Consider the following 24,449-nt stretch of genomic DNA (forward strand, 5'->3'; position numbering starts at 1 on the left):
TAATCGGTCCCGGTCGAACTCTAGAGGGATGAAAAGGTCACAACCCATTAAGGACCCACTGCCTGAACAGCTGTCAAAACCCTTCTGAAGGAATGATCCTTGAAAATCTGACCTCAAACACAAGAAAAGACCATGCTCGCTTGGAAGTATACTCTGACATCCAAAGACATAGCTTCCTCCCCTAATCTCCCTTCCAACACCGAGCATCAGGTCAACTTCCGACCTAAAAGATGAACCTCCAAAGGTTATTCACTGCAAACCAAAACGTCTCACCGACTTCCTTCTCATGATCGCTTTCTCGACTCATCGCGACACACAAGCCGCGAAATTCGCTTTACCCTAAGCGAATGCTACAACTCATCTAAAATCGTCTCACCTTCGACCTTTGTCATCTATCATCCCCTGATTCCCTGCATCTCGCAGTACTTCTTATATCAATGAAACAGATCCACTCCGACATAAGATATCAGATGGAGATCAATATTCCTCAAAATGAAACCCACCTATGAATCCAAAACCTCATCTCACCTATTCAATTACACTAATGGATCCAGACTCGAGCTCGATATTCTGATTCAACGTTAGAATTAGAACTACTCATTCCAATTTGTTTCTCATTCATGATGCACAATTCGTGGTTATGCACACATCATCCCTCCAATTTCTTCAGATTACGATAATCCACACCTTCGCTTGGTCTATGACGACTCCCGACCATTAGGGAGACCCTAGTCTCTTCATGGCCTAACCAAAAAAAATTCCCACAAACTCAAAGATAAGGCTACTCAAGCCTAGGAACTCTTCTGCCCCATATTCTGACTAACGAATACTACAGTTCCCCACGGAACAACATTTACTCTTATTGACTGATGAGTGCTACGTCCTCCCCCGTAGTCTTGCGATACTCTCTGATTTGTGACTGCTACGGCTCCCCGCAGTATCACACACACACACACACACACTCTCTCTCTAACTAGTGAATACTACGGCTCCCCGTAGTATCACGACACTCTCTCACTGACTAGTGAATACCACGGCTACCCGCAGCGTCACAGTCTTTTCCTACTACCCAGTGAATACTACGGATCCCCGTAGTATCACGATACTCTATTTCGCTGAATCATAGATGCTATGGCTCCCCGTAGCCTTACAACACTTTTCTCGCTCATTGACTCACCATAGGCTCATTCCACGGTTCCTCCTGATAATCCCAAGTGAACACTCCCACCCGGATTCGCTTGCTCTCTTATCACCTCATAACCTCATCATGAAGCATCACCCTACTGAGTTCACCAACTCATGCTCCGCAGCTCAACATAGATATGTGCTATACACCCATCCAAAAATAAGCATCACTACTCCTGACAGCAACCTACCATAACAAAACTCCCTTTCTCGCTGCAATTCCCACTCTTAATGTAGGGTCAATTAGAAAAGAAAGCTATAAACCAAGGGGGAGATTGTTGGGTCATAAATATAGTTTATACTTTGCTTTTCTAAGCATTTATTGTTTTAATTATTTGGGCCAAAAATAGTATAGGTTTAATTGTATCTTGGACCGAAAACCCATGTGTTTTCGGTCTAGCATTGGATTATTTGTAATTTGGGCTTGGCCTTAGGTCCATATATATATATATATATATATATATATATATATATATATATATATATATATATATAGGGTGAGGAGTGCATGTGAAGGACATAACCAAGGAGCTTAAGTGTGTGTATTCTAAGGTGTGAGAGAAACAAGAGAAAAGAGTGTGTGTGAACTATATGTATTGTTCATCATTCCTATCTTTGAATACATCATAGATTCAAGTTATTCTTCTTCTCCTTCTCTTCTATTTTGATCTGACATCATCCAATTGATTGGGATTCCGCACCATCAAACAGATCTGATTGATACACAAGCAGATTTGGGGACTTACAAGTGGTATCAGAGCTCAAACCGGTGTCAATCAAGTGTGTTTATTCAGTTTTCTGCTTCATAGTCGTGTTCTTCACGTTCCCGGTCTCTTGAAGCTTGTTTTTGCTCGAGTTTTGAAGATCAGATCACAGTTTTCATTGTATGGAATAGATATCTGCTTGGATTTCAACTTTCAGTTGAATTCTTATTGTTTTCAGTTTGATCTTCATCAACCGAAAATGTATCTTCAATTGATTTCTGCTCATATCTAAGCAGTTTGGAAGTTGTGTTTGAGATTTCAAGTGTGTGGAAATCAAAATCGAATCGAAAATTTGAGTTTTTCATTGAAAACTGTTAGTTTTCGGTTCAATCTTCAAAAACCAAAAACTGTTCTTCAACCGAAAACCTTTCAATCTTCAGAAACCGAAAATTGTTCTTCAACCGAAAACCTTTGAATCTTCAGAAACTGAAAACTGTTCTTCAACCGGAAACCTTTGAATCTTCAGAAACCAAAAACTATTCTTCAACCGAAATCTCTTGAATCTTCAGAAACCGAAAACCCCCTTTATCATAATAACTGAAAACCCTTGATCCCTCATAAACCGAAAACCCTTATCATTCAGAAACCGAAAACCTATTTACTTGATCCTTTTATTTGATTTTCAAGTTATTTTTATTTGATTTTCAAGTTATTCTTTTTAATTTCAAAAACAAATCAACAAAAACAACAAAAATCAAAAACAAAAAAATGGAATGTCAAAGCATGTCAGCTCACCATGAATTGGATGCGATTATGGGAACCACTTCTCGAATTCCACGACTGTTATATGCGGAAGGATTTCCATAATGGAAATATCGGATTGAGACGTACATCAAAATGAAGGATTTCAAAATATGGCGAAGCATTCTTAGAGGTCCAATCCGCATTACAACTACATTGGAAGATGGAACCATAATTGATAAGCAAGTTGAGAACTACACTGATGAGATTTTGAGAGAGTCGAGGAGCAGTAAAAGGCTCTTGCTACACTTACCAAGACATTATCTCCGGAAATCGCTCAAGGTTTCCGTGAGTATACATCAGCAAAGGCCTTATGGGAAGCACTGATAGAAGTCTATGAAGGCAACGAAGACATGAAACACAGTTGCCAAGACATGCTGTGACAAAAGTTCAATATGTTTAACTATGTCTTGGGAGACACACTTGAGAATCAGTTGCAAAGGTTTATCACACTCACCACAAAAATGAGCTCTGCTGGTGTGATGGTTACAAGATCCCAATGAAGATTGACAAGTGCCAACCACTTTCTAGGGGGAGCTTGTTGGGTCAATTAGAAAAGAAAGCTATAAACCAAGGGGGAGATTGTTGGGTCAAAAATATGGTTTATACTTTGCTTTTCTAAGCATTTATTGTTTTAATTATTTGGGCCAAAAATAGTATAGGATTAATTGTAGCTTGGACTGAAAACCCATGTGTTTTCGGTCTAGCATTGGGTTATTTGTATTTTGGGCTTGACCTTAGGTATATATATATATATATATATATATATATATATATATATATATATATATATATATATATATATATATATAGGGTGGGGAGTGCATGTGAGGAAAATAGCCAAGGAGCTTAAGTGTGTGTATTCTAAGGTGTGAGAGAAACAAGAGAGAAGAGTATGTGTGAACAATATGTATGGAGCATCAATCATTTCATTAATACATCATAGATTCATCTTCTTCTTCTTCTCCTTCTCTTCTATTTTGATCTGACATCATCCAATTGATTGGGATTCTGCACCACCAATTGGATCTGATTGATACACAAGCAGATTTGGGGACTTACAAATGCTAATATGAGGAATGCTAGAAGTGATTTAAAGTTAGATGGAATGGAGCTTTTATAGACTCTTATTTTAATATTATGTAAATCTTAAATTGCTTGTTATAGTTTTGTTAGTATGAATTTGGTAACACCCAAGTGTATTTATAGTGGAACAAAATAGTTTTTGTTTGAGTCAATTTTAATATGACTATATATAATGGAGTTTTATGAATAGTAGCTTAAAATGTATTGAAATAAGGTGTTACACTTCCTACCTCATCGCTTTAGGTGTTTTTTGGCCAAAGGTTTGTGTACCTTCTTCTGATATAGGTAATCTTCAATTTGCATTCTCTAGAACCCGAATCGTGACCTTCAAACATGTTGATCTTAACATTCTCATCATAGTTGTGATACTAGTTGTTAGAGTATAAGCACTTCAACAATTTGATAAATGGTTTCTCAAAAAAAGTATTAATGCAAAACGAAAAATAAAAGACATAATCAAGTCGACTACATCCACAACAAACACAAGAGAGAGAGAGAGAGAGAGAGAGAGAGAGAGAGAGTTTTCTACATAATGAATTTCTAATACATTAGGTTGTACGAATTCAGAGAATATATATACTAGTTATTTGACCCAAAACTGCCAACAGTACCATGCCCAAAAACTTTGATAAATTTGAAATCAGTCTCCATGTTTGGTCTGAGAGTTGGCTATAAGGTTGAAAGGTAAATCAATTTCCACAACTTAATTAACGTTTATACGATCATCTATTGTTTTTTATAAGTTGGTTATTTAGCAATCGGTTGAAAGGTACCCCTACCAAAATAATTGAGAAAGCTCTCTCCAAAGAACTTATAAATTTAAAAGTTATTACGAAATACTCTATTTGTTTTCATTTGGAAAAAAAACCCCTTATTATATATGCTCTTAATTCGATTACTTTTTAGTTTTTCTCTCTTTCATATTTGGTTATATAATATTTTGACTATGCAAACGTATAGTCCAACTACTTTTTATGAAGATAAAAAGTTAATATTGATAGTATTTAACAATTAAAAATGCTGTGGTCTTTTTATTTAAAATTTATTACTAAAACTATTTTTAGAATTTGTTAAAAACATAACATGCTATTAGTTGGGAACTCATGGACACGACACGACGGCAGGCATACATGTACACATTAAAATATTCATATTAAATTCGTAACCCATACATGTCTAAAAACGTATTCTTAGATGACAACTTTCGCATTCACATCTCACATGGATCTCATTCGTCGCACCTTGGTACATATTATTGATATGAAAAAACAAAATAGTTGTACTTTTTGACTATTTTTGCTCTAACATTATAAACATAATATGGAATTCTATAATTACGGAACCTAGTTAACTTTTCGCAATGACGTACGCAACTCGCCTTACATGATGGGATAGTATTTTGAAGAATTTAAGAAACTTGATGTTTTAAAACAATGGATGCTGTTAAACAAGAAAAGCAAATGTAATGTTTTATCTTCTTGAGATGACGGTTTTGTCTCGTATATGTATATATTTTTTCTATTTAACTCTTCGTAAACATCAAAACCATAGTGCTGACCCTATCTTTTCGTCTTAATAGTAAATCTCACGGAACATAAACGATGTGTAATCAATGAGTCTTGGTTTTTTATAAAATGAATTTAGTTTTAGTTACATATATAATATATTAGAGATACAAAAAGTTCATTATAGCTAGGTTCGGTTCCAATGGTTGTTCGGATATCGGGCATGATTCTGATCATAGTCAAAACATGTAAACAACAGATCTATTCACAACATTAACAAATCTTTTAACGAAGAATAAGACCCAGTTGGTTTTCAAAATACTTACAACTGAAAACTCACCACATCAACACTCACCCTCAAATGTATACATAAACTAACAAATTAAGACTCTACAAAACAAGACTAACAAGAACAAACCCTAAAACAGAACAAATCCTAAACTGAAGAAGATGAGAGAACAGAGAGAACAAAGAAACTCGACTAAGTGTGTGATAAAGAACTGATCTGAATGATCTCCAAACCAGCTAAGCCAAAATATATACTTCGGGTAGTATCCATGAATTAAACCCGGAATATATCTGACCCAAACCCACCTTCAAGGATCTGCGTGTTTCTTTCTTTGTTTATAGGAAATGAGCCGCAGTCCCAGCACTAATAAAATAATACACAACATACCCAAATACCACAATTCTTACACCATTCTCACAATGAAAGTTTCTACAAGTTTACAGTTTTAGTCCAGATTAAGAAGATATCCAATGTTAATCTTGTTATAAATAATTATACTTTTAACACCCCCTCCCCCTCTCAAGAAGAACATTGGGAGAGAAAAAAAACAATTTACTCACCTTTAAAAGGATCATGTAATCCCAATTCATAACACAAAAATCATGTTGCTTTGAAGATAAAGCTTTAGTAAGAATATCAGCTATTTGATGTTCTAAATCAATCTTAATAATTTCAAAATTCCTTTTGAAACCCTATCTCTTACAAAATGAACATCTACTTCAAAATGTTCAGTTTTTTCATGAAAAATAGGGTTAAGAGCTAACTTAATTGCAGAATCATTATCACAAAAAAACATTTACAGGAAATAAATCTTTAACTCCCAAATCAAAATACAATTTAAGAATCCACATAACTTCACAAGTAACAGATGCTAAAGCCCTATATTCAGATTCAGTAGAAGTCTGGATACTATATCCTGCTTTTTACTTTTCCAAGAGATCAAAGAATTTCCAAAATAAACACAATAACCAGTAACAGATCTTTTGGAAGAAATACATTTTGCCCAATCAGCATCCACATAAGCACATAAAGAAACATTTTGGTTCTTTGAAAAACTAATACCTCTATCAGGACTTTGTTTTAAATACCTTAACACACGCATGACAATATCCAAATGAGACCTTCTTGGAGAATGCATAAATTGACTAAGAGTTTGAATAGTAAAAGATATATCAGATCGATCTATAGTCAAATAGATTAATTTGCCTATAAGTTTTTTATATTCAGTTATATTACTTAACAAAACATCCTTATCATCAATTCCCTTTTCGGAAATATTAAAATTTATATCTAAAAGAGTTTTAACTGGCTTACAAGCTAATTTTCCAAACTCATGAATTAATTCCAAACAATATTTTCGTTGAGTTAAACAAATTCCACCACATTTATCAATAACTTCGATACCCAAAAAAACTTTAATTTTCCTAAATCCTTAATCAAATATTTGGATTTCATAAAATCTTTCACTTCTGTAATTTCATGCTCACAATTTCCTGTTACGACAATATCATCAACATATACAAGCAAAACAACAATAGTTCCACCTTTATTTCTAACAAATAAATAATAATCATTCATGCTTTGAACAAAGCCAAATTCAAACAATGAAGAACACAGCTTTTCATTCCACTTCCTAGGAGCCTGCTTTAAGCCACACAATGACTTTAACAATTTACAAACACGAGTATTACCAGGAGTATGATACCCTTGAGGAAGAGTCATATAAACATCTTCATCAAGATTCCCATACAGGAGGCATGATTAACATCAAGTTGATATAAATTCCAAGAATTATTAACAGCTAAAGAAACAACAACTCTAATAGTTACCATTTTAGCTACAGGAGAAAAAGTCTCCCCATAGTCAATACCTTCTTTTTGACTATAACCTTTAGCTACAAGTCTAGCTTTAAATCTCTCTAACTTGCCATTAGACTTATACTTAATTTTGTATACCCATTTACACCCAATAGGTTTTCGACTAGAATGTAAATTTGTAATTTCCCAGGTTTTATTTCGATACAAAGCCTCCATTTCCTCATTCATTGTACTTACCCAATTTGAGTCAGTAGAAGCTTCAAAAAAATTCCTAGGCTCAATAGTTTTATTTAAGTTTGAAACAAAACAAAAATTCTCAAGATTTAATTTTGCATAGTTTAAAGTCTTTTCAATACCATATTTATACTTGCCTTCTACAATATAATCATCAAACCTAAGAGGCATCCTAGACTCTCTACCAGACCTCCTAACGGAAATACTACCAGATGTTTCAAGATTTTCTGAACTATTTCCCTCAGAAGATTCAGAGACACCTGGACCAACCTCATGAGACTGGGACAATTGTACCAACCCATCCTGGTTGTTAACATTAGCCGGCTCAGAAGAAACAGCTGCACCAGTGGCATCGGTCTGGTGGCTCATCATAGGAGTATCAGTTTCACGAACTTCATCCATATAGGATGATTGAAGAATTTCATCATAGGGACTTGGGTGTATAGAATCAACAAAACTAGAATCATTAAAAAATGAAAGTAAATTTTCATTAACTGAATCCTTCTTTATTTTAAAAGGAAAAACATCCTCATAGAACATTACATCCGGAAAACAAAACTGAAGAATTATCAAGATTGTACAACTTATATCCTTTCTTTTCAATAGAGTAACCAATAAGAATACATTTTTCAGACTTTTCAGCAAACTTATCTGATATGTTTTGCTTAACAGAAAAACATAAACACCCAAATACTCTTAAATTCTCAAATTTAGGCAAACACTTGTAAATCAATTCAAAAGGAGACTTCCCTTTTAAAACTGAAGTGGGAAGTTTATTTATCAAAAAAACAACAGTCAAAACAGATCCACCCCAAAACTTAAGAGGTAAACCAGACTGAAATAACAATGACCTAGCTATATTCAAAAGATGTGTATGTTTCCTCTCCACAACACCATTCTGTTGTGGAGTAATTAAGCACAAATAGTCTGATGAGAAATACCATTTTAATTAAAAAAATCTTTAAATTGAGAATTAACAAACTCATTACCATTATGTGATCTAACAATCTTAACATTTGAATTAAAACGATTCTTCAAAAAATTATAAAACACAGAAAACCAATAAAAAACCCCAGTTTTGGATCTTAACAAATAAACCCATACACCTCGGGTGAATCATCCACAATAGTTAAGAAATATTTGAATCCATCTACAGTAGCAACCCTATAAGGACCCCAAACATCCATATGCACTAAATCTCCTAGAGAAACACTTTTATGTTCACTCAAATGAAAAGAGTTCCTAGACTGCTTAACTTTGTGATAGACATCACAAGGAGGAAGAGACTCAGACCAAAAAGACAGAACATGCTTAAGAGAATTTAAAGCCTAAATAACTGGGTGTCCTAATCTATTATCACAAGTAATCTTAGAAAGATAACAATCAATCCTACATAAAGAAGCCATATTACCTGAAGAATAAGAATCTTCAAGATAATACAACCCTCCTGACTCACTACCAGTCCCCACAGTCACCTTGGACTATGAATCTTGAACAACACATTTAAACTCATCAAAACAACTTGAAATTTATTATCCTTACAAAGTTTATAAACTGAAAGTAAATTAACATTAAATTCAGGAACAACAAAAACATTAGACAAGACAACCGATTCTGACAATCTCATATTCCCAATTTTGTTAATTCTAGCAGATGATCCATTAGGATGATCCACTCTAAGATCAAGTTTTGAAACATCAACAAAATTATTCAACTTAAAATCATTTTTGGTCATATGATGATTTGCACCAGAATCAAAAATTCACTTTCTATTAGTAGATACATAAGAGTTACAACAAATACCTGCCATATTTGTAGATACTTCACTTGTTGAAGGTTTCTCATTGATGAGACTGAGAAACTTGTTATATTGCTCACTTGTGAGAAAAAACTTTTTAGAAGAGTTGTTAGTTTTAACATCCAAATCAGAAGAACCATTAACATCAGAAGAAACAGAGTTATTAGAAGAAAATGTCTTATTAAAATTCTGAGATTCATTCTTGAATTTAAAATATTTTGGAAAACCAATGAGTTTGTAGCATCTTTCAATAGTATGTCCTTTAAGACCATAATTTTTGCACTGAATATTAGAATTCCCACGAGACTTAATACGTTTCTGATCACTAAATTTACCAACAAAAGCAGTAGCCTGAGACTTAGTGGACGACTGAGAAATGGAACCTTCTTTTGATGTGATTCTTCACGAGATACAATGGAAAAAGCAATTTTTACATTAGGAATAGGTTCCATTAACAAGATGTGGCTTTTAACTTGACTGAATGTATCATCTAAACCAGACAAGAACTGTATTAGCTTCATTAACTTTGAGTGATTAACAAAGCTAGTTGAAGCTTCACATGTACATTCAGCCAAATTAACCAACCCATGAAATTCTTTCCACAAAGCATCAAGCTTACTGTAATATTCAGATACAGATAAACCACTCTGAGTAAGAGAGTTTATTTTTTGATGTATATTAAACACAACAGAACCATCAGCTTTAGTTTCATCCTCACTACGTTTAGGAAAAGTTTTATCAACAAACCCTAGTTTATTCCTACCTTTCAAAGCCATAGTCATAGAAACCTTCTAGATTCTAAAATTCTCAGTACCAGTAAATTTAAAACTAATAATCGACACTACACCATTATCAGAAGGATGTAAGAACAATGGGTGATCAAAATCATAACGTTCTGGGCTTTTAGAACCAGAGGCAGAAGGGGTTTCCCCAACCATGACTGATACAACTTATGTAACAACAACACTATTTTCTCTTAGAACAATGATTATACTAAACCAGATTCTAACCACCTTTCTTGGGGTAGACAAGCTAGTATGACCACAAGACCACAATCTTGTTATCAACAAATTGTAAGAGTCAAGAAAAATACAAAGAGAATAACACACTACAAGAAAAATAGCCTTTTACGACGCGCAAACAACGACACTCATTGATTTATGTTACGCAATGGAGAGTGACGTTAAAAAAGTGTCATCTCTTCAAAAAATTTAAGGATTTAGGTCACGCATTATTGCGTGCCCTTAAATTAGCGTCATACGAGAAAAAATTAAAAACACGGAGGGCGCTGTATCTTAAATGGGCGTCCTCTATGAGTTTCGCTTTATAATTTTAATGAAAAGCGCGTTTAGTAGATAGGGGGAAAATGAAATCCCTAAAATTTTGAACACCAGCCTTCATTTTTATCCTCCTATTTTGTTTCCTTCTTGCCCTAATTACGATCCTTTCTTCCCCCTCCATAGATTCGACTGCCGCCTTTCCTAGTTATCAACACTCCTTCCTTCGTTCCTCACTTGCCTTCTTCGCCTGACAATATCTCAAGAAGTACAACTCCGAAAGCGTACAAGTCGGACTTATGTGTCAGAACTTCGGTAGACTGAAATTCAGGCAACATGTAGCCTCGTGTGCCCTAAAATTTCACGAATCTTGAATTTGGCTTACTTGAATCTCGTTCCAAGCTGCTATCGGTTTCGCCACAGAGTTCCGCCGTTCCAAAAGCGCATATTTTCGCGTTGAGTGACTATGATTGGGTTACAATTATGCTTGAGCCGACGATTGGGTTACAATTATGCTTGAAAGTGTGAAGAACTTACATGCTTCATCTAATCATGTCATACTTCATGTTTGTATCATAAATATTGAAGGTCTATCCATTTCTTCTGACATATGGGTTTCAAAATTTGGGGTTTTTATGGGATTTGAAGTTATGGAGATGCAAGGTGCCCTCAAGGTGCTCGATGAAATGCCAGATTGTGTAAGTATATTTTTTTTCATATTTGATTAGAAAAAGCGATAACAAAAATGCTTCCTCATCAACTCATCTTATGGGTTGTGCTTCTTTGTTTAAAACACGATTACAAATTGGGGAATCCTCCTCCTATCGCATCCTTCTCTAATTTCTTTCTTCTAATTTCTTTGTTTAATGATTTTTTCTAATTTCATATTGATTTCATCTCTTGTTTCTCTATTCACAGATCTTCCAATCATCAAGGATGTATTGGAGATTGCTAATGTATTAAACAGCAAATGGAAGGTAAGTAATACCTCAAAAAACATATTTGATACCTGATCTTCATTCCATACTCACCATATATATTCGAATGTTATTATTTTTTTAATCTCCCGTTACTATTTATTTGAAATTTATTGCTTCTGTTATTCGTTTTGTAACAGAGGCAAGTGGAATTAATGTACATAATCACCTATGACATTCTTTTCGGACAGGTATCTTCACTTTCTAGGATGCCACATCATATAATATTTTCTTTAAATTAATCATATACATAATTTTAACATTTCTTCATAGGATTCATCTCTAACAGGAGATCTAGAAAAGTACCTTATTTTGAGGAAAAGTCAACTACAGTCAGCTCTTGCAAAGATCTTATTAAAGAAGGGAGCAAAACGTATAGAAGATTTAATGTCCCAATATAAGATTCCTGGTTTGTTCTACCAATAACATTCCACTTTATTATTTATAATTTACACAACCATATTTATTAAACGAGATCTATGATTTATCATTTATGTAGCAGATGTTAAAAAACCTCGCTATGTTCGTGTCAATACTCTGAAATTGGATGTTGAAACTGCTGTGTCTGAATTAAGCAAAGATAATATGGTAACATTAATATACATTATGGTACCCTATTTAATTTATCTTTTTTATTTTTCTGATTTTAGTTATAATAATCTTTATAGGTCGAGAAGGATGACATGATTCCCGATTTATTAGTGCTTCCACCAGCTACTGATTTGCACAATCATCCTTTGGTCACAAACGGAAGTGTATTTATGCAAGTAAGATTTAGTAATTTTTTTCATTTTGGTTTATTTTATTTCAGCCATAATTACTTTAATATATATATATATATATATATATATATATATATATATATATATATATATATTTTAGGGTAAGGCAAGTTCCATGGTGGCAGTTGCCCTTGGGCCTAAACCAGGGTGGGAAACATTGTAACTAGAGTTCATGCATGGGTATGCAGGAATGATGATGGGCATGAGATGGGTTCGATCACCGAACCATTTACGTGGGTCCCACATGTTAAATCCAAGATCATCCTGTTCAATTGGGCATAGCATGACAGGGTTTGGCAAACACCAGTTGGTATAGACTCTGAAAAAACAGGAAACTAGCATACTAGGTATTGCATTGGGATAAAGCTGGCATACCTGAGCAACTAAAAGAGCCTCCGAAGGGGAAGTTGTTGATGATTTGTTTTCTGCTTATATGAATCTTGAAAATCTTGACACATTAAACTCTTCTGGAACTGACGATAAACAAGGAACTGAGAATCGTGAAGATTTAGATAGTCGAGCTAGTGGAACAAAAACAAATGGACGTGATAGCAGTGATAATGAAGCTACAAGTAGTGTTAATGATAAAGGGATTAAACGGAGTGCAGGTGGAGACATTGCTCCAACAACAAGGCATTATAGAAGTGTGTCAATGGATAGTTTTATGGGGAGGATGAACTTTGCTGATGAATCACCTAAGCTTCCTCCTTCTCCTGGAGGGCATATTGGTCAATTATCCCCAAATAATTCAATCGACTCAAATTCAAATATAAACACGTTTAGTTTGGAGTTTGGAAATGGTGAGTTTACAGGGGCTGAGCTCAAGAAAATCATGGCTAATGAGAAACTTGCAGAGATTGCTTTATCTGATCCCAAACGAGCCAAAAGGTATGTAGCTTTTTTCAAATTCATTAATATTTACATTATAATTGGAGAAATCTGAATATTTATTTTGATATTTGAATAAACAAATATATTTTTTATGTGATATGTTTTAGGATTTTGGCAAATCGACAATCTGCTGCAAGATCAAAAGAGAGGAAAATGCGTTACATTACAGAATTGGAGCACAAGGTATGTGTTTTACATCTAATTTCACCTGTGATATTTCAATTTTTTTTAGTTATAAATGATCAAATTTAAAGATTTCTCTGTTCGGATCTTCTAATTTCTCATTTCTACTGGTAATCTCTTATCCCTTCTTTCATTTTGTGTTGTTCAGATCTTCTAATTTCTCACATTCTAGCCCTATTTAATATCGTTAGTGTTATCCAATTTCAGCTTCAGTTGGTCTGATCTATTTGTTTTGTGTTTAATTAATGGATGTGGTTTACTTAGTTAATTGAATTTTAGTTAAATCGCAATGGAAGGATTATGTCTCACAATTGTAGATTGAGATAAGAATTTTTAAGAAAAAAAAATCAAAACAAAGCCTTAAATCGTTAAATTAAGGCTTAAATAAATTTGAGAAAAAGTGGATTTATGTTCGATAAATGTCACATAGAGTTCAAATATGTTCATTAACACAGATCTATTTCATCCGATTGACTATTTGTTTATTGCTACGCAAACCTGATTATCAAATTCATTTACATATATGATTATAAAAAAATTCATATGATTTTTCCTTCAGCTTCATGGAGTAGAAGCTATGTGTGTTGAGCTTATGCAATTACATGCTGGTATTAAGGAGTTGACTTCTACTCGCCAAAAAATTACTAGTCAAGTTCAGGGTATGACTCAAGATCTTGCTGGAGCTACTGTTGACCGGGTCTGGAACGAAATCGCAGCGCCGTGACGCCGAATCCGAACCAGCCCTCGCGTGTTTGGCTTCCAAGTGGATTAAGGGTAAAATGGTAACTGTCATTCCTTGAAGAGATGGAATGAAAAAATAAGGGTCTCATATGGTATGGAATGACATTCCTTCATTAATGGTTTTTTCCTTTCCAGTTTATCAACCAAGCAACATTTTTTACTTCTAACTTTATCAAAATGTTATTTTAAATCATAGCCTTTATTAAAGTGTTGGTTGACTTTTTATTGATATCTCTACTTCTAACTTTATCTTTAGCCTTTAATATAGTAGTGGCATGATTTAATATGTGTTTTATACAGAAGCGGGATAATTTGGGAGAAAGGGTTATGTCTTTAGCTTTTGATGTTATATCTCGACTTCTAGAAATAGCCCCAGTGAGTTTTCATTCTATTCCTTCTTATAAATGAATTATAATCATCTGGAAACAGGGATGGAGACTTGTTTCACCACTTTTCATCTTTGCTGTAGTCTGCAATTTTTCCAGCAATAGTAATGAATGAAAAGGTTTGATAGTTATTGCTTTATTATTTTTGTTTGTTATTATTATAAGTATTATGATGGTTGTTAATTGAAAATGCATTTGCATCAAAATCCTAACTGCAAGTAAGTAATGTTTACATTGAAATAATTTCTTCTTTAGGAGTAGGGTATTATGGAGTGGGAGGAAGATTCAGATGAGTACATAAGAAAAAATCTCCCTTATGAACTGGTATGCACTTGTTCAAATTGTTTATTGGTTATACGAATTCAACCAATAGTAACTAATTGTGAGCCTGTGAAGTATTCTGATGGTCAACAACATGTAAATGAAGAAGAGGTTGTTGGTGAGGCATTTGAAGATTCTGTTTTGCAAAAACTTCAAAAGGTTTGACTAATTGACTTTCACTTCAATGTATCTTTAATTCTTGTTTTTCCTTTTTGACAGAATAACTTATTCCTTTTTTTGCAGGGTACTGAGAGACAAAAATGAGTTTTTGCAGAATATCTAGAATTAAAATTTCAATATTGCTACTAGAATATGAGTACATTGATTATGTTATGATAGAAAGATTGGTGACAAAATATCTAGAATTTAAATTCCAACATAACACATGAAAGGAGAACAAGAAGGATGTTTTTATAGAAGAACTGTTGTCGATTTCAATAAGTAAGAATATCGTGAATATGGGTAGCTACTTTTTATTTTTATTTTTTAAATTTTGTTACAGATTAATGAATGGGAAATGGATTGTGGATGACAATTTAGAATATAGTGGCCATACAAGGGTAACCATTTTGAAATGTTATAAGTTTTTTTTTAATATTTATATTATTGTTATTATTACTTTTAAATATTTGCTTTAATGTTTGAATTAACTTTTTTCTTTCTTTGTTTTCATTTTTGGTTGAATTGTTTATATTCTGCAGCATATGGGTGATTTTAATTATCCAAGATTAGCTTACTTTGTTGCTGCAACATCTGGTTCAAACAAAGTACAATGCCAAAAAGTGCTTGAAGAGCTAGATGTAAGTCACATTTAATGTTCCATAAAGGTTTTCTGCTTCTTTTTGCCCAAAAAAGTTTCTCAAATACTTGGTTCTCATTTTTTCATTATATTCAATCTAGGTTTACAAACAATTGAGACTTAGTCTTGAGTTATTAAAGAAAGAAATGGAGATACAAAGGATTCTGATTACCCCTTCCTATACAATGTTTTTTTTTTGTTTCTATGTATTTTGTGCATCAGGTAAAGTTGATGGAAGAAAGGAATATGAAGCCACTTGAATATAAAGGCAAGATGCAACTTTACTTAGTTGGAATTTGATGTACATAGTAGATTAGATGCAAATTTATATATTGTAAGAAATAGAATTGTATGACATTAAATTTATGCAATGGATTCTATTTTTTGTATATGAGTTATTTTCTATTATGAAACATTAAATACAAATTTAATTTGAAAATTAGTAAATCTATAAAGAATATTTTTTTAAAAACATTTATAATTATGATACGCAAAAATGTGTGTCATCTTCATTTATGACATGGCCTTTCTTGACAGAGGCTTTCTTGATACGCATTGCGTGTCATTAACACGCGCGTCGTAAGGTTACGACACGCGAATGCGTATCGTCTTCCTTTATGACAGGGCCTTCCTTGATACGCATTGCGTGTCGTAACCGCGCGTCGTAAATGCGCGTCATAAATGCGCGTCGTAAATGCGCGTCGTCTATAGACGACGCGCAAAAGTGCGTCGTCTCTCTTTATGACAGGGCCTTCCTTGACAGACATTTGCGCGTCGTCTGAGCGTTTTACGACGCGCAATGAGCGTCGTAAAAGGCCTTTTTTCTAGTAGTGACACAAAAACACCCAAGAAAATAACCTGAACAAACATGAAAGGATAAGAGCATGCGAAGACTAACAAAGATCCACTCAAACACTCAACAAGCAGCAATATAGTTTACCGTTAGATCTATACAAAATAGAGTCTAACACTGAAGCAGATGGGCATTCAAATGCCTGAAACCACCAAACACTTCATATTACACTGTTTGCGATCTTAACGTTGACCGTCGCTTAATGTTGGTAGTTAGACAACAAAAGTTAGATCTAACATTTACAATTAAGAGATCATTTACTATTAAAATCGACGATGTCAGAGAGAGTTTAACCAGTCCGATTATGAACAATCAGATCAACAGATGATTCGGAATAAAGAACCAGAAAAAAACTTCCAAGGAAGCAACAAGAAACAAAAAAGATCGAGAAACCCTAACTCAAAAAACTCAAAAAGAAAAAAGGACGTAGGAGTAAACCCACTATGATACCATGTCAAAACATGTAAACAACAGATCTATTCACAACGTCAGCAGATCTTTTATTAAACGAAGAATAAGATCCAGTTGGTTTTCAAAATACTTACATTTAAAAACTCACTACATCAACACTCACCCTCAAATTTATACATAAACTAACAGAATAAGACTCTACAAAACAAGACTAACAAGAAAGAACCCTAAAACAGAACAAACCCTAAACTGAAGAAGATGAGAGAACATAGAGAACAGAGAAACTCAACTAAGTGTGTGATAAAGAACTGATCTAAATGATCTCCAAACCAGCTGAGCCAAAATATATACTTCGGGTAGTATTCATGAATTAAACCTGGAATATATCTGACCCAAACCCACCTTCAAGGATTCGCGTGTTTCTTTCTTTGTTTATAGGAAATGAGTCGTTGTCCCTGAACTAATGAAATAATACACAACATACTCAAATACCACAATTCTTACACCATTCTCACAATGAAAATTACTACAAGTTTACAGTTTTAGTTCAGATTAAGAAGATATCAAATGTTAATCTTGTTATAAATAATTATACTTTTAACAATAACGTTTGATCTTAACAACCCTTACTGCCCCACAACAAAACAATCTCAATTTACTGTATGAAATAAGTTTAAAAACTCAATGATTTTTTTAAAAAGATCGAGCAAAATATGTCTTTAATCGAAACCAACTTAATGTATCAGTTATTTTAGGGCTCTCCTTTTTTTCTTTTGAACGGCAGAAATTTATCAATCAAACCAACCTAATAAATTAAAATTTGCTTTATGTTTTAACCGGTCAAAAGACAAAATTTACGCATTATCCACCGCCTCTATTCTTCTTGAAAGTAAGATCATTTCTAGCTTTCCATAAGCACCACGGAACCTAGTAGGACAATGCAGAAACAACATGTGTATCCTCTTGTCCCCCATCATAGTATTAGCTATCAAAATCAAAGACGAAAAGCAATTTGGAGCAACATTAATCATACCAAGAGCACAACCATTACCACACCCTAGCAACAAAATCACACTTAAAGAACACATGCTCAACATCATCAATGTCCCTCAAGCAGTGCTAGCATAAAACAGAATCAATGTGTACTCTCCTCCGCGAGAGAGTAATCTCCAAAGTGATCCTATTAAGCATAAGCCTCCAAACAAAACAATTTACTTTTAAAGAAAATCAACTATTCTAATCAAAAGTACTCGATACTCCCCCGATACAACCTCCATCATGCATATCCTCAAGGAATGAGTCGAGAAATTCCCATTAGTAGTACATGCCCAACTTCGGGAATTAGAGACATGGGATAAGGAAATATTTTCAATTTCTCCCTATAGCTCAAATAAAGAAACCAACTCCCTCCCCTTTCTAGGTTGCCGACTCTAGCCACAAACCAACTCCACACTCTCATCAGAATCATTTCTAGACAACCTATCCATAACTCTACGGTTCTTGTTGGATTCAATTCGATACAACTACGGATATACATCCTTAAGAACAGGACCATCCATCTATCTATCTTTTCAGGAAAAAGGTATAATTTCCCAACCCTATCTTCCTCCTACCAAGTGAATTCAGGCTAACATTCCACTCCTCCAAACCAGTTTTAATGTTAGCAACAAAATACCACACACCAGGAAGATAAACCTTAGCGATAAGCTTCTCGTCAATGCCATTTATCTTGTGTCATGCTTTAATGAACAAATGACCAAAGACTATTTCTATCTGTTTTTAGCTTGCAAACTCACTTATGTACGAGATGGTAGGCCACCAACCACGTGATCCCATTTCTATGGCTCTCTACTTGATTGATTATTTTCGGTTTGTCACCTTATTGTAGGCCATGTACCTATTACATCTATCAACGCTTCTTATGACTATTGAATGTTTATAATTTCAGTATTAATTTACTTTACACTTTGGAAAACAAATATCTGAAGCATTGTATGATCTTTTCAAACAAATAGTAGAAAATAAGCAAGTGTTCGGTATGATGAAATCAGTAGAGGAATGGAACTGATGATTCTGTTTTAACGAAAAAATAGTATGCTTTGCTTGATGAAATGAAAATGATCATTCCTACATGCCCACCAAAACCAAACATGATCATGTAATATAATTAATTAACCATTTTATCTAATTTCCGATTTCATTACATTCTTTTTGTCATTCTATTCTATCCTATTATTACAATATACCATAATAATGGTTCCTAAATAATCTATAACAAAAAGGATTTTGGTTCAACAAACTATGTATAAATATGGGCCAAACCTATTAAGGACTATATTTTCCTAATTCAAAATAATGAATGTACAAAGTACAAATAAAATGAGGCCATGGGTTGTATACTTAGCTATGAATTATGGTTTATATAATACAAAGAACCCAAATAATAAATACATAATAGATACATACTAATATCACCCAATAGTTTAATTAGGAGGGGGACAGACATTCAAAATGGCTTTGAATTCATGAAACAATGATGTATAGAGACCCTGCGTGAAGATATAGGCATACTATAAGTTGAAAGGGGCATGGAGAGCTCAAATAAGGCCTACCAACTTTGTCCCAGACGAAATAGATATCGATCTCTATGTTTGGTACGCTGATGTTGTACCAGGTTCGTAGACATATAAATGACATTAAGATTATCGCAATACATAATACTGACCTTGTGCATTGGACACTAGAGCTCCCAAAGAAGGTTATAGATCCAACTAGTTTCAACTATTGTAGTCACCCCGTGATACTCATCCTGAGCACCATAATGTGATATTACACCTTGACGATTAGAAGACCACGATATAATGTTGTCCCTTATAACAAAATAATGTGTATAAAAACAAAAAAACCTAACATAGATCTCTAAGAGATTGGGCATCCCCCAATCTACATCTGAGCAGGCGATGAGATCTGATGAATGGGAAACATGAACTATACACCATAGGTAAGAGTATCACGTATGTATCAAATCATACTTTTAAGAGCATGTAGATGAGGCTATTGCAGATCATGAATTCATAAGAAAATACATTATACAATGAAAGAAATATCTAGTCTATTAAAAGTAATATATTGAAGATCCCCAACTAGGCTATAATATAAGAATGGGTTAGCCATCAGAGGACCAGCAAAATCTAACATGTGGACGACTCAACCAGTGTCTGAGATGGATTGTCGTTGAGCATTTTAACCCACTCAATAATCTCAATTACATAATTCTGGTGTGAAACAAAAATACTCGAAGCTGATCTAACAACCCTAATACCCATAAATAGTTTAGGTCACACAATTTGATCATTGGAAACTCGTAGTTAAGCTAATAGATAATCATCTAAAGAAAATTAATGGAAGATGTCGTGAGGATGATGTAATCTATATATAGTTGTAGATATGCAATGACATGTTGTAAGTTGTAGATAAATAATGATGAGTATATGCAGTTGTGTTGGAACCCTATCTTACAAGCATACTATTTTGGTCAAAAATATGCAAAGAAAGTGTCAACCAAATTAGTAAAGGTTGTGGTGTTGTATTCAGAACCAAATTATGAGATGCAAAACACAAGAGTTACGAGGAAAGCCCTTGATCTTAGGTTAGATTGCCGACACAAAAACTTGGGAGCCGGAAATATTCGGGTTTTCTTGATATTTTTTATTAAATGAATTGAATTAGTACATGTAGTATGTTCATGGTTGCATAGTACAAGTAGAAACGAGAGTGTTCGTGTGTGAGTGTTTGAAACTATGACTTCCTATTTATACATAAAGACATTAACGACCATAAATTGGATCCTTAAAATCTTGACATAAACTTATGCTTCGGGTGTAGGGTTTCAAAGCACTCCATGGATGATGGCAATGGGCCCCTTTGATGAATTCTAGGTTAAAAGCCCAAGACTTGTCTTTTCCCTATAAATTGTCATGTATTATTCATTATTAGGGTTAAGAGTGAGGCAAAATGTAGCCGCCACGTTGTGAGGTTTCTTGTAGAGTTAGATTATTATTTCTTAAGTGTAATTTGTTCCTCACATTTCAATAAATCGAGTGATCATTCGACATAATCTTCATTATTGTGTTTGTTCTTATTTTCCGCATCTTGTTCATCAAATCACAATTAGGGTTTCAATCCCAACAAGTGGTATCAGAGCGGGTCTTTGAAATCTGTTGATTTTTGAAGTATCGGTTCTTGATTTGATGATTTTCTTCACAAGTTATTGAAGATTTTTGGTGTTTTGGCGGTATGGAATCAAAATTTTGTTCAAGTTACTGTTCATGAAGATTTGTGGTGTTTTCTACTGTTCATATGGGTATTATTTTGATCCAGTTCTCTTTTTACTCTTAATCTGTTTTTTTTGGATCTGATCTGGTTCTTTTGCCCTAAACCAAATCGTCTAGCCGAATTTTTGATCCATATGCATTCAGCGAATCCAATTTTTTTCTTACTGTTCATTCATTCCATTCATTGAGCCCATTGTTTTCGTTTACTGTTCATTGGTTTGGCCCATATATTCTTTTCTTTGAAATCGCATACTGCAATTCACTCATCTCGAATCTATGATTGTTGTTCCTTCAAAATTATTGTTCTTGTTCTTGAGCCGATATCTATGAACAATACCAATATCAAAATCGATTTTGATTTTATTAATTGATTTTATTTTTTAATTGAGACTTTCTGTTTATTCATGTTCCAACATCGAGTTTGTTTCTTGATTGTATTGATCTGAGAAGTTAATGATGATTTGGAGATTCGATGATTTAGGGATTTGAGTACAGATAACGATGATGATGAACTCAATTGAAGTGGTGTTTGATCTTGAAATCGATTTGAGAAAATTATTTGGTGTTTATTGGGGTCAAACTAATAAAGTCAAAATTGGTTTAAAGGCGTATGTGAACTGAATGATGGCAAAAAGACGTATCTTGATACCTTTTGCAGTTGACACTGTTTCGTTTTCAAAATCGGATATGCTTGGTATCTTAATCGGAATGAAATCGGGGTGGTTGTGTGCTTATTCGCAATTCCTGAACAACGAAAAGTCAAAATCGCTGTGAAATCCTCACCTATGAACGCTCGTTTACTGTGCTTCTCATTGGGGTATAATTGTTGAAATTGAAGCGAATCTATGATTGGGTTTGTTTGTTGCCTTGGAACAAAAGAAAGGAAGACAGAAAGCGAACTTGGGTTCGGGTGCTAGCACTTGGAACGAAAGGGGGGAGATTCGCGTTAGCAGCTCATGGAACGAACCTCGATCTTGTGTTCGTGTGTTTATGCTGGGACTGTAATAGGAGATGAACCGAAAGCGAACCTGTGATTCGGCTTGGCTAAGATTTCGCTCCTTATTCTAATCGGGATGCTCGGTTTTGCTTTTGAAACTGGGTTCGGTTGTTAATGGTTGGAGCGATCGACGGATGAACCGAAAGCGAAAGGGGTTTCGCCTGATAATGCTTGATTTGAAACGAACCGAACGTTTGGTTCGCGTGATTACATGGCGATCTTGAAACGAACCTTGGTTCGGTTGCTTGTGGTTGAAACGATTGTGGCTCCGTTCGCTTGAAATCACCTTCCAGTCGTGTTCTTTATATTGGGGAAGAAGACTTAATGTTTCATTTTTGGTCCCTGAAACTTCAGCGAATTGGCTCTTTTGGTCCCTGTTGTTTTCACAGTTTGGTATTTTTGGACCATTTGCAGAATTTGTTACATAAAAAAAAAGGTTTGTTGATGCTGAATTACCATTCCAGCCCCTGTCTTTCAGAAAGTGACAGTTTCGGCCCAATTTTCAGAAAAGTTACTACATTGAGGGCCGGTGAACAGTTTTGGATTCTTTAACGCTCATATTTTTTTGTGAACAGAAAAATAAAGATTCCATCAAGTCTTGGCGGTTCGGAAAGTCGTTTTTTTTTTAACGTCAAGTTTTCACGATTTTTTCCGGATTTTTTTTTTTTTTGTATATCTTTTTGTCGCGGGGGAGCATAGTAAATTTTTATCCATTCAAGATCATTCTCATGACCATTTGAAGGCTTTATAATCATGTTTTTGATTATAAATCGGGGGAGAATTTGGTATGGCCATTCGAAATTGGATTTGTGACTTTTCAAAGTCGAAGATTTTTGATAAAGCTTGTGGGAGAATTATGAAGGTAGCTTTTTTACAGAAGTTCTTCATCGAGCTCTACTAAGGTTTTTACAGAGAAGTATCCTTTACAGCAAGAGTTCTTCATCGAGCTCAGCTAAGGAATTGTTATATCTCCGACTTCTTGTATTTTCTCGATCAAGTGGCGTTACGAATCTTAAAGTTTGGATTGTTACATGATATTTTTGGATGGCTTATATCATTAGCTTATTTGAAGATTGTTGTGACTTGAAGGGGGAGCTCTTCAAAGACAAGAAGTGATTCAGTTTCTTTGTTCTGAGATGGGTTTTATGGCGGGTTTGGTTTTCATGAAGATTCTTTGGGATTACATTCGAAAATGAAGTTTAAACATTACTTCAGTGCTTGATTTATATATCCTAGAGCCCGTGTTTGAAGACTATTGAAGAATCAAGATTCGTGGATTGCTTCATATATTCCTCGTTGCAGATCTTTTTATTTGCTAGATGCTTGTTTTGGAAGTTAAAGCATTGTCATCCATTCCATACTTTGAGGGGGAGATTGTAGGGTTTCAAAGCACTCCATGGATGATGGCAATGGGCCCCTTTGATGAATTCTAGGTTAAAAGCCCAAGACTTGTCTTTTCCCTATAAATTGTCATGTATTATTCATTATTAGGGTTAAGAGTGAGGCAAAATGTAGCCGCCACGTTGTGAGGTTTCTTGTAGAGTTAGATTATTATTTCTTAAGTGTAATTTGTTCCTCACATTTCAATAAATCGAGTGATCATTCGACATAATCTTCATTATTGTGTTTGTTCTTATTTTCCGCATCTTGTTCATCAAATCACAATTAGGGTTTCAATCCCAACATCGGGATTCTTGATGATCAAGTTTCCTTTATCCTGCAATTCCTAAAGACCACGTCTTTTCTTCATGTTTCCTATAATAGTTTCGATTTCACCAGGTATTTCTTGACACATTTAGGACCTGGATCAAAGAGATAAATAAAATAAAGAACAAACATGAGGGTTAGTGATCTCTAGCATATTGGTCAAGATGTTGGAAAAGATCTTGGTGAACATGTTACTCTAAATCCTACATAAGATTTCAGTCAGAAATTTCACCTATAAGACATACAAAGCATATCTACGATACCATACCATTGAGGCCTACTTGAGGCTGTACAAAGATGGCTGTAAGTGACATAATTTTCTGGAAATCAAGAATCTTGAAGGCTAAGGGGTTGGTGCATGTAAACTGTCT

At 34.3% G+C, this 24,449-nt stretch overlaps 2 protein-coding genes across 3 annotated transcripts; both read left to right on the forward strand.

Moving 5' to 3' along the window:
* Positions 1-11,305: 11,305 nt before the first annotated feature.
* On the forward strand, positions 11,306-12,689 carry LOC145090541 (25S rRNA (cytosine-C(5))-methyltransferase NSUN5-like). Of its 2 annotated transcripts, none has more exons than XM_079028696.1 (7): positions 11,306-11,394; positions 11,615-11,673; positions 11,814-11,864; positions 11,947-12,082; positions 12,173-12,261; positions 12,342-12,440; positions 12,644-12,689. In XM_079028696.1, the coding sequence occupies exons 3-7, from the start codon at positions 11,829-11,831 to the stop codon at positions 12,647-12,649; spliced, it is 366 nt and encodes a 121-aa protein (XP_078884822.1). In that variant the 5' UTR covers positions 11,306-11,394; positions 11,615-11,673; positions 11,814-11,828; the 3' UTR covers positions 12,650-12,689. The 2 variants fall into 2 exon arrangements, with proteins under 2 accessions (XP_078884822.1, XP_078884823.1); XM_079028697.1 differs by having other exon boundaries at positions 12,176-12,261.
* A 137-nt stretch (positions 12,690-12,826) lies between these two features.
* Positions 12,827-14,771, forward strand: LOC145089716 (bZIP transcription factor 29-like). The gene is made up of 6 exons (XM_079028115.1): positions 12,827-13,343; positions 13,454-13,529; positions 13,601-13,639; positions 14,089-14,226; positions 14,571-14,645; positions 14,700-14,771. Exons 1-6 carry the CDS (start codon positions 12,889-12,891, stop codon positions 14,769-14,771), a joined length of 855 nt encoding a protein of 284 aa, XP_078884241.1. The 5' UTR covers positions 12,827-12,888.
* Positions 14,772-24,449: the final 9,678 nt, after the last annotated feature.

The sequence above is a fragment of the Lactuca serriola genome, chromosome 2, assembly GCF_051521515.1.
Source record: "Lactuca serriola cultivar US96UC23 chromosome 2, Lser_US96UC23_V15, whole genome shotgun sequence".
Classification (NCBI taxonomy): domain Eukaryota; kingdom Viridiplantae; phylum Streptophyta; class Magnoliopsida; order Asterales; family Asteraceae; genus Lactuca; species Lactuca serriola.

Excerpts from the sequence above, each read along its gene's own strand:
- LOC145090541 (XM_079028696.1), top strand. The coding sequence starts at position 11,829 with ATGTACATAATCACCTATGACATTCTTTTCGGACAG. Across the intron at positions 11,865-11,946 it reads ATGACATTCTTTTCGGACAG|GATTCATCTCTAACAGGAGA; the intron begins GTATCTTCACTT and ends ATTTCTTCATAG. Across the intron at positions 12,262-12,341 it reads AATTAAGCAAAGATAATATG|GTCGAGAAGGATGACATGAT; the intron begins GTAACATTAATA and ends TAATCTTTATAG.
- LOC145089716 (XM_079028115.1), top strand. The coding sequence starts at position 12,889 with ATGAATCTTGAAAATCTTGACACATTAAACTCTTCTGGAACTGACGAT. Across the intron at positions 13,344-13,453 it reads GATCCCAAACGAGCCAAAAG|GATTTTGGCAAATCGACAAT; the intron begins GTATGTAGCTTT and ends GATATGTTTTAG. Across the intron at positions 14,646-14,699 it reads GACTTCTAGAAATAGCCCCA|GGATGGAGACTTGTTTCACC; the intron begins GTGAGTTTTCAT and ends ATCTGGAAACAG.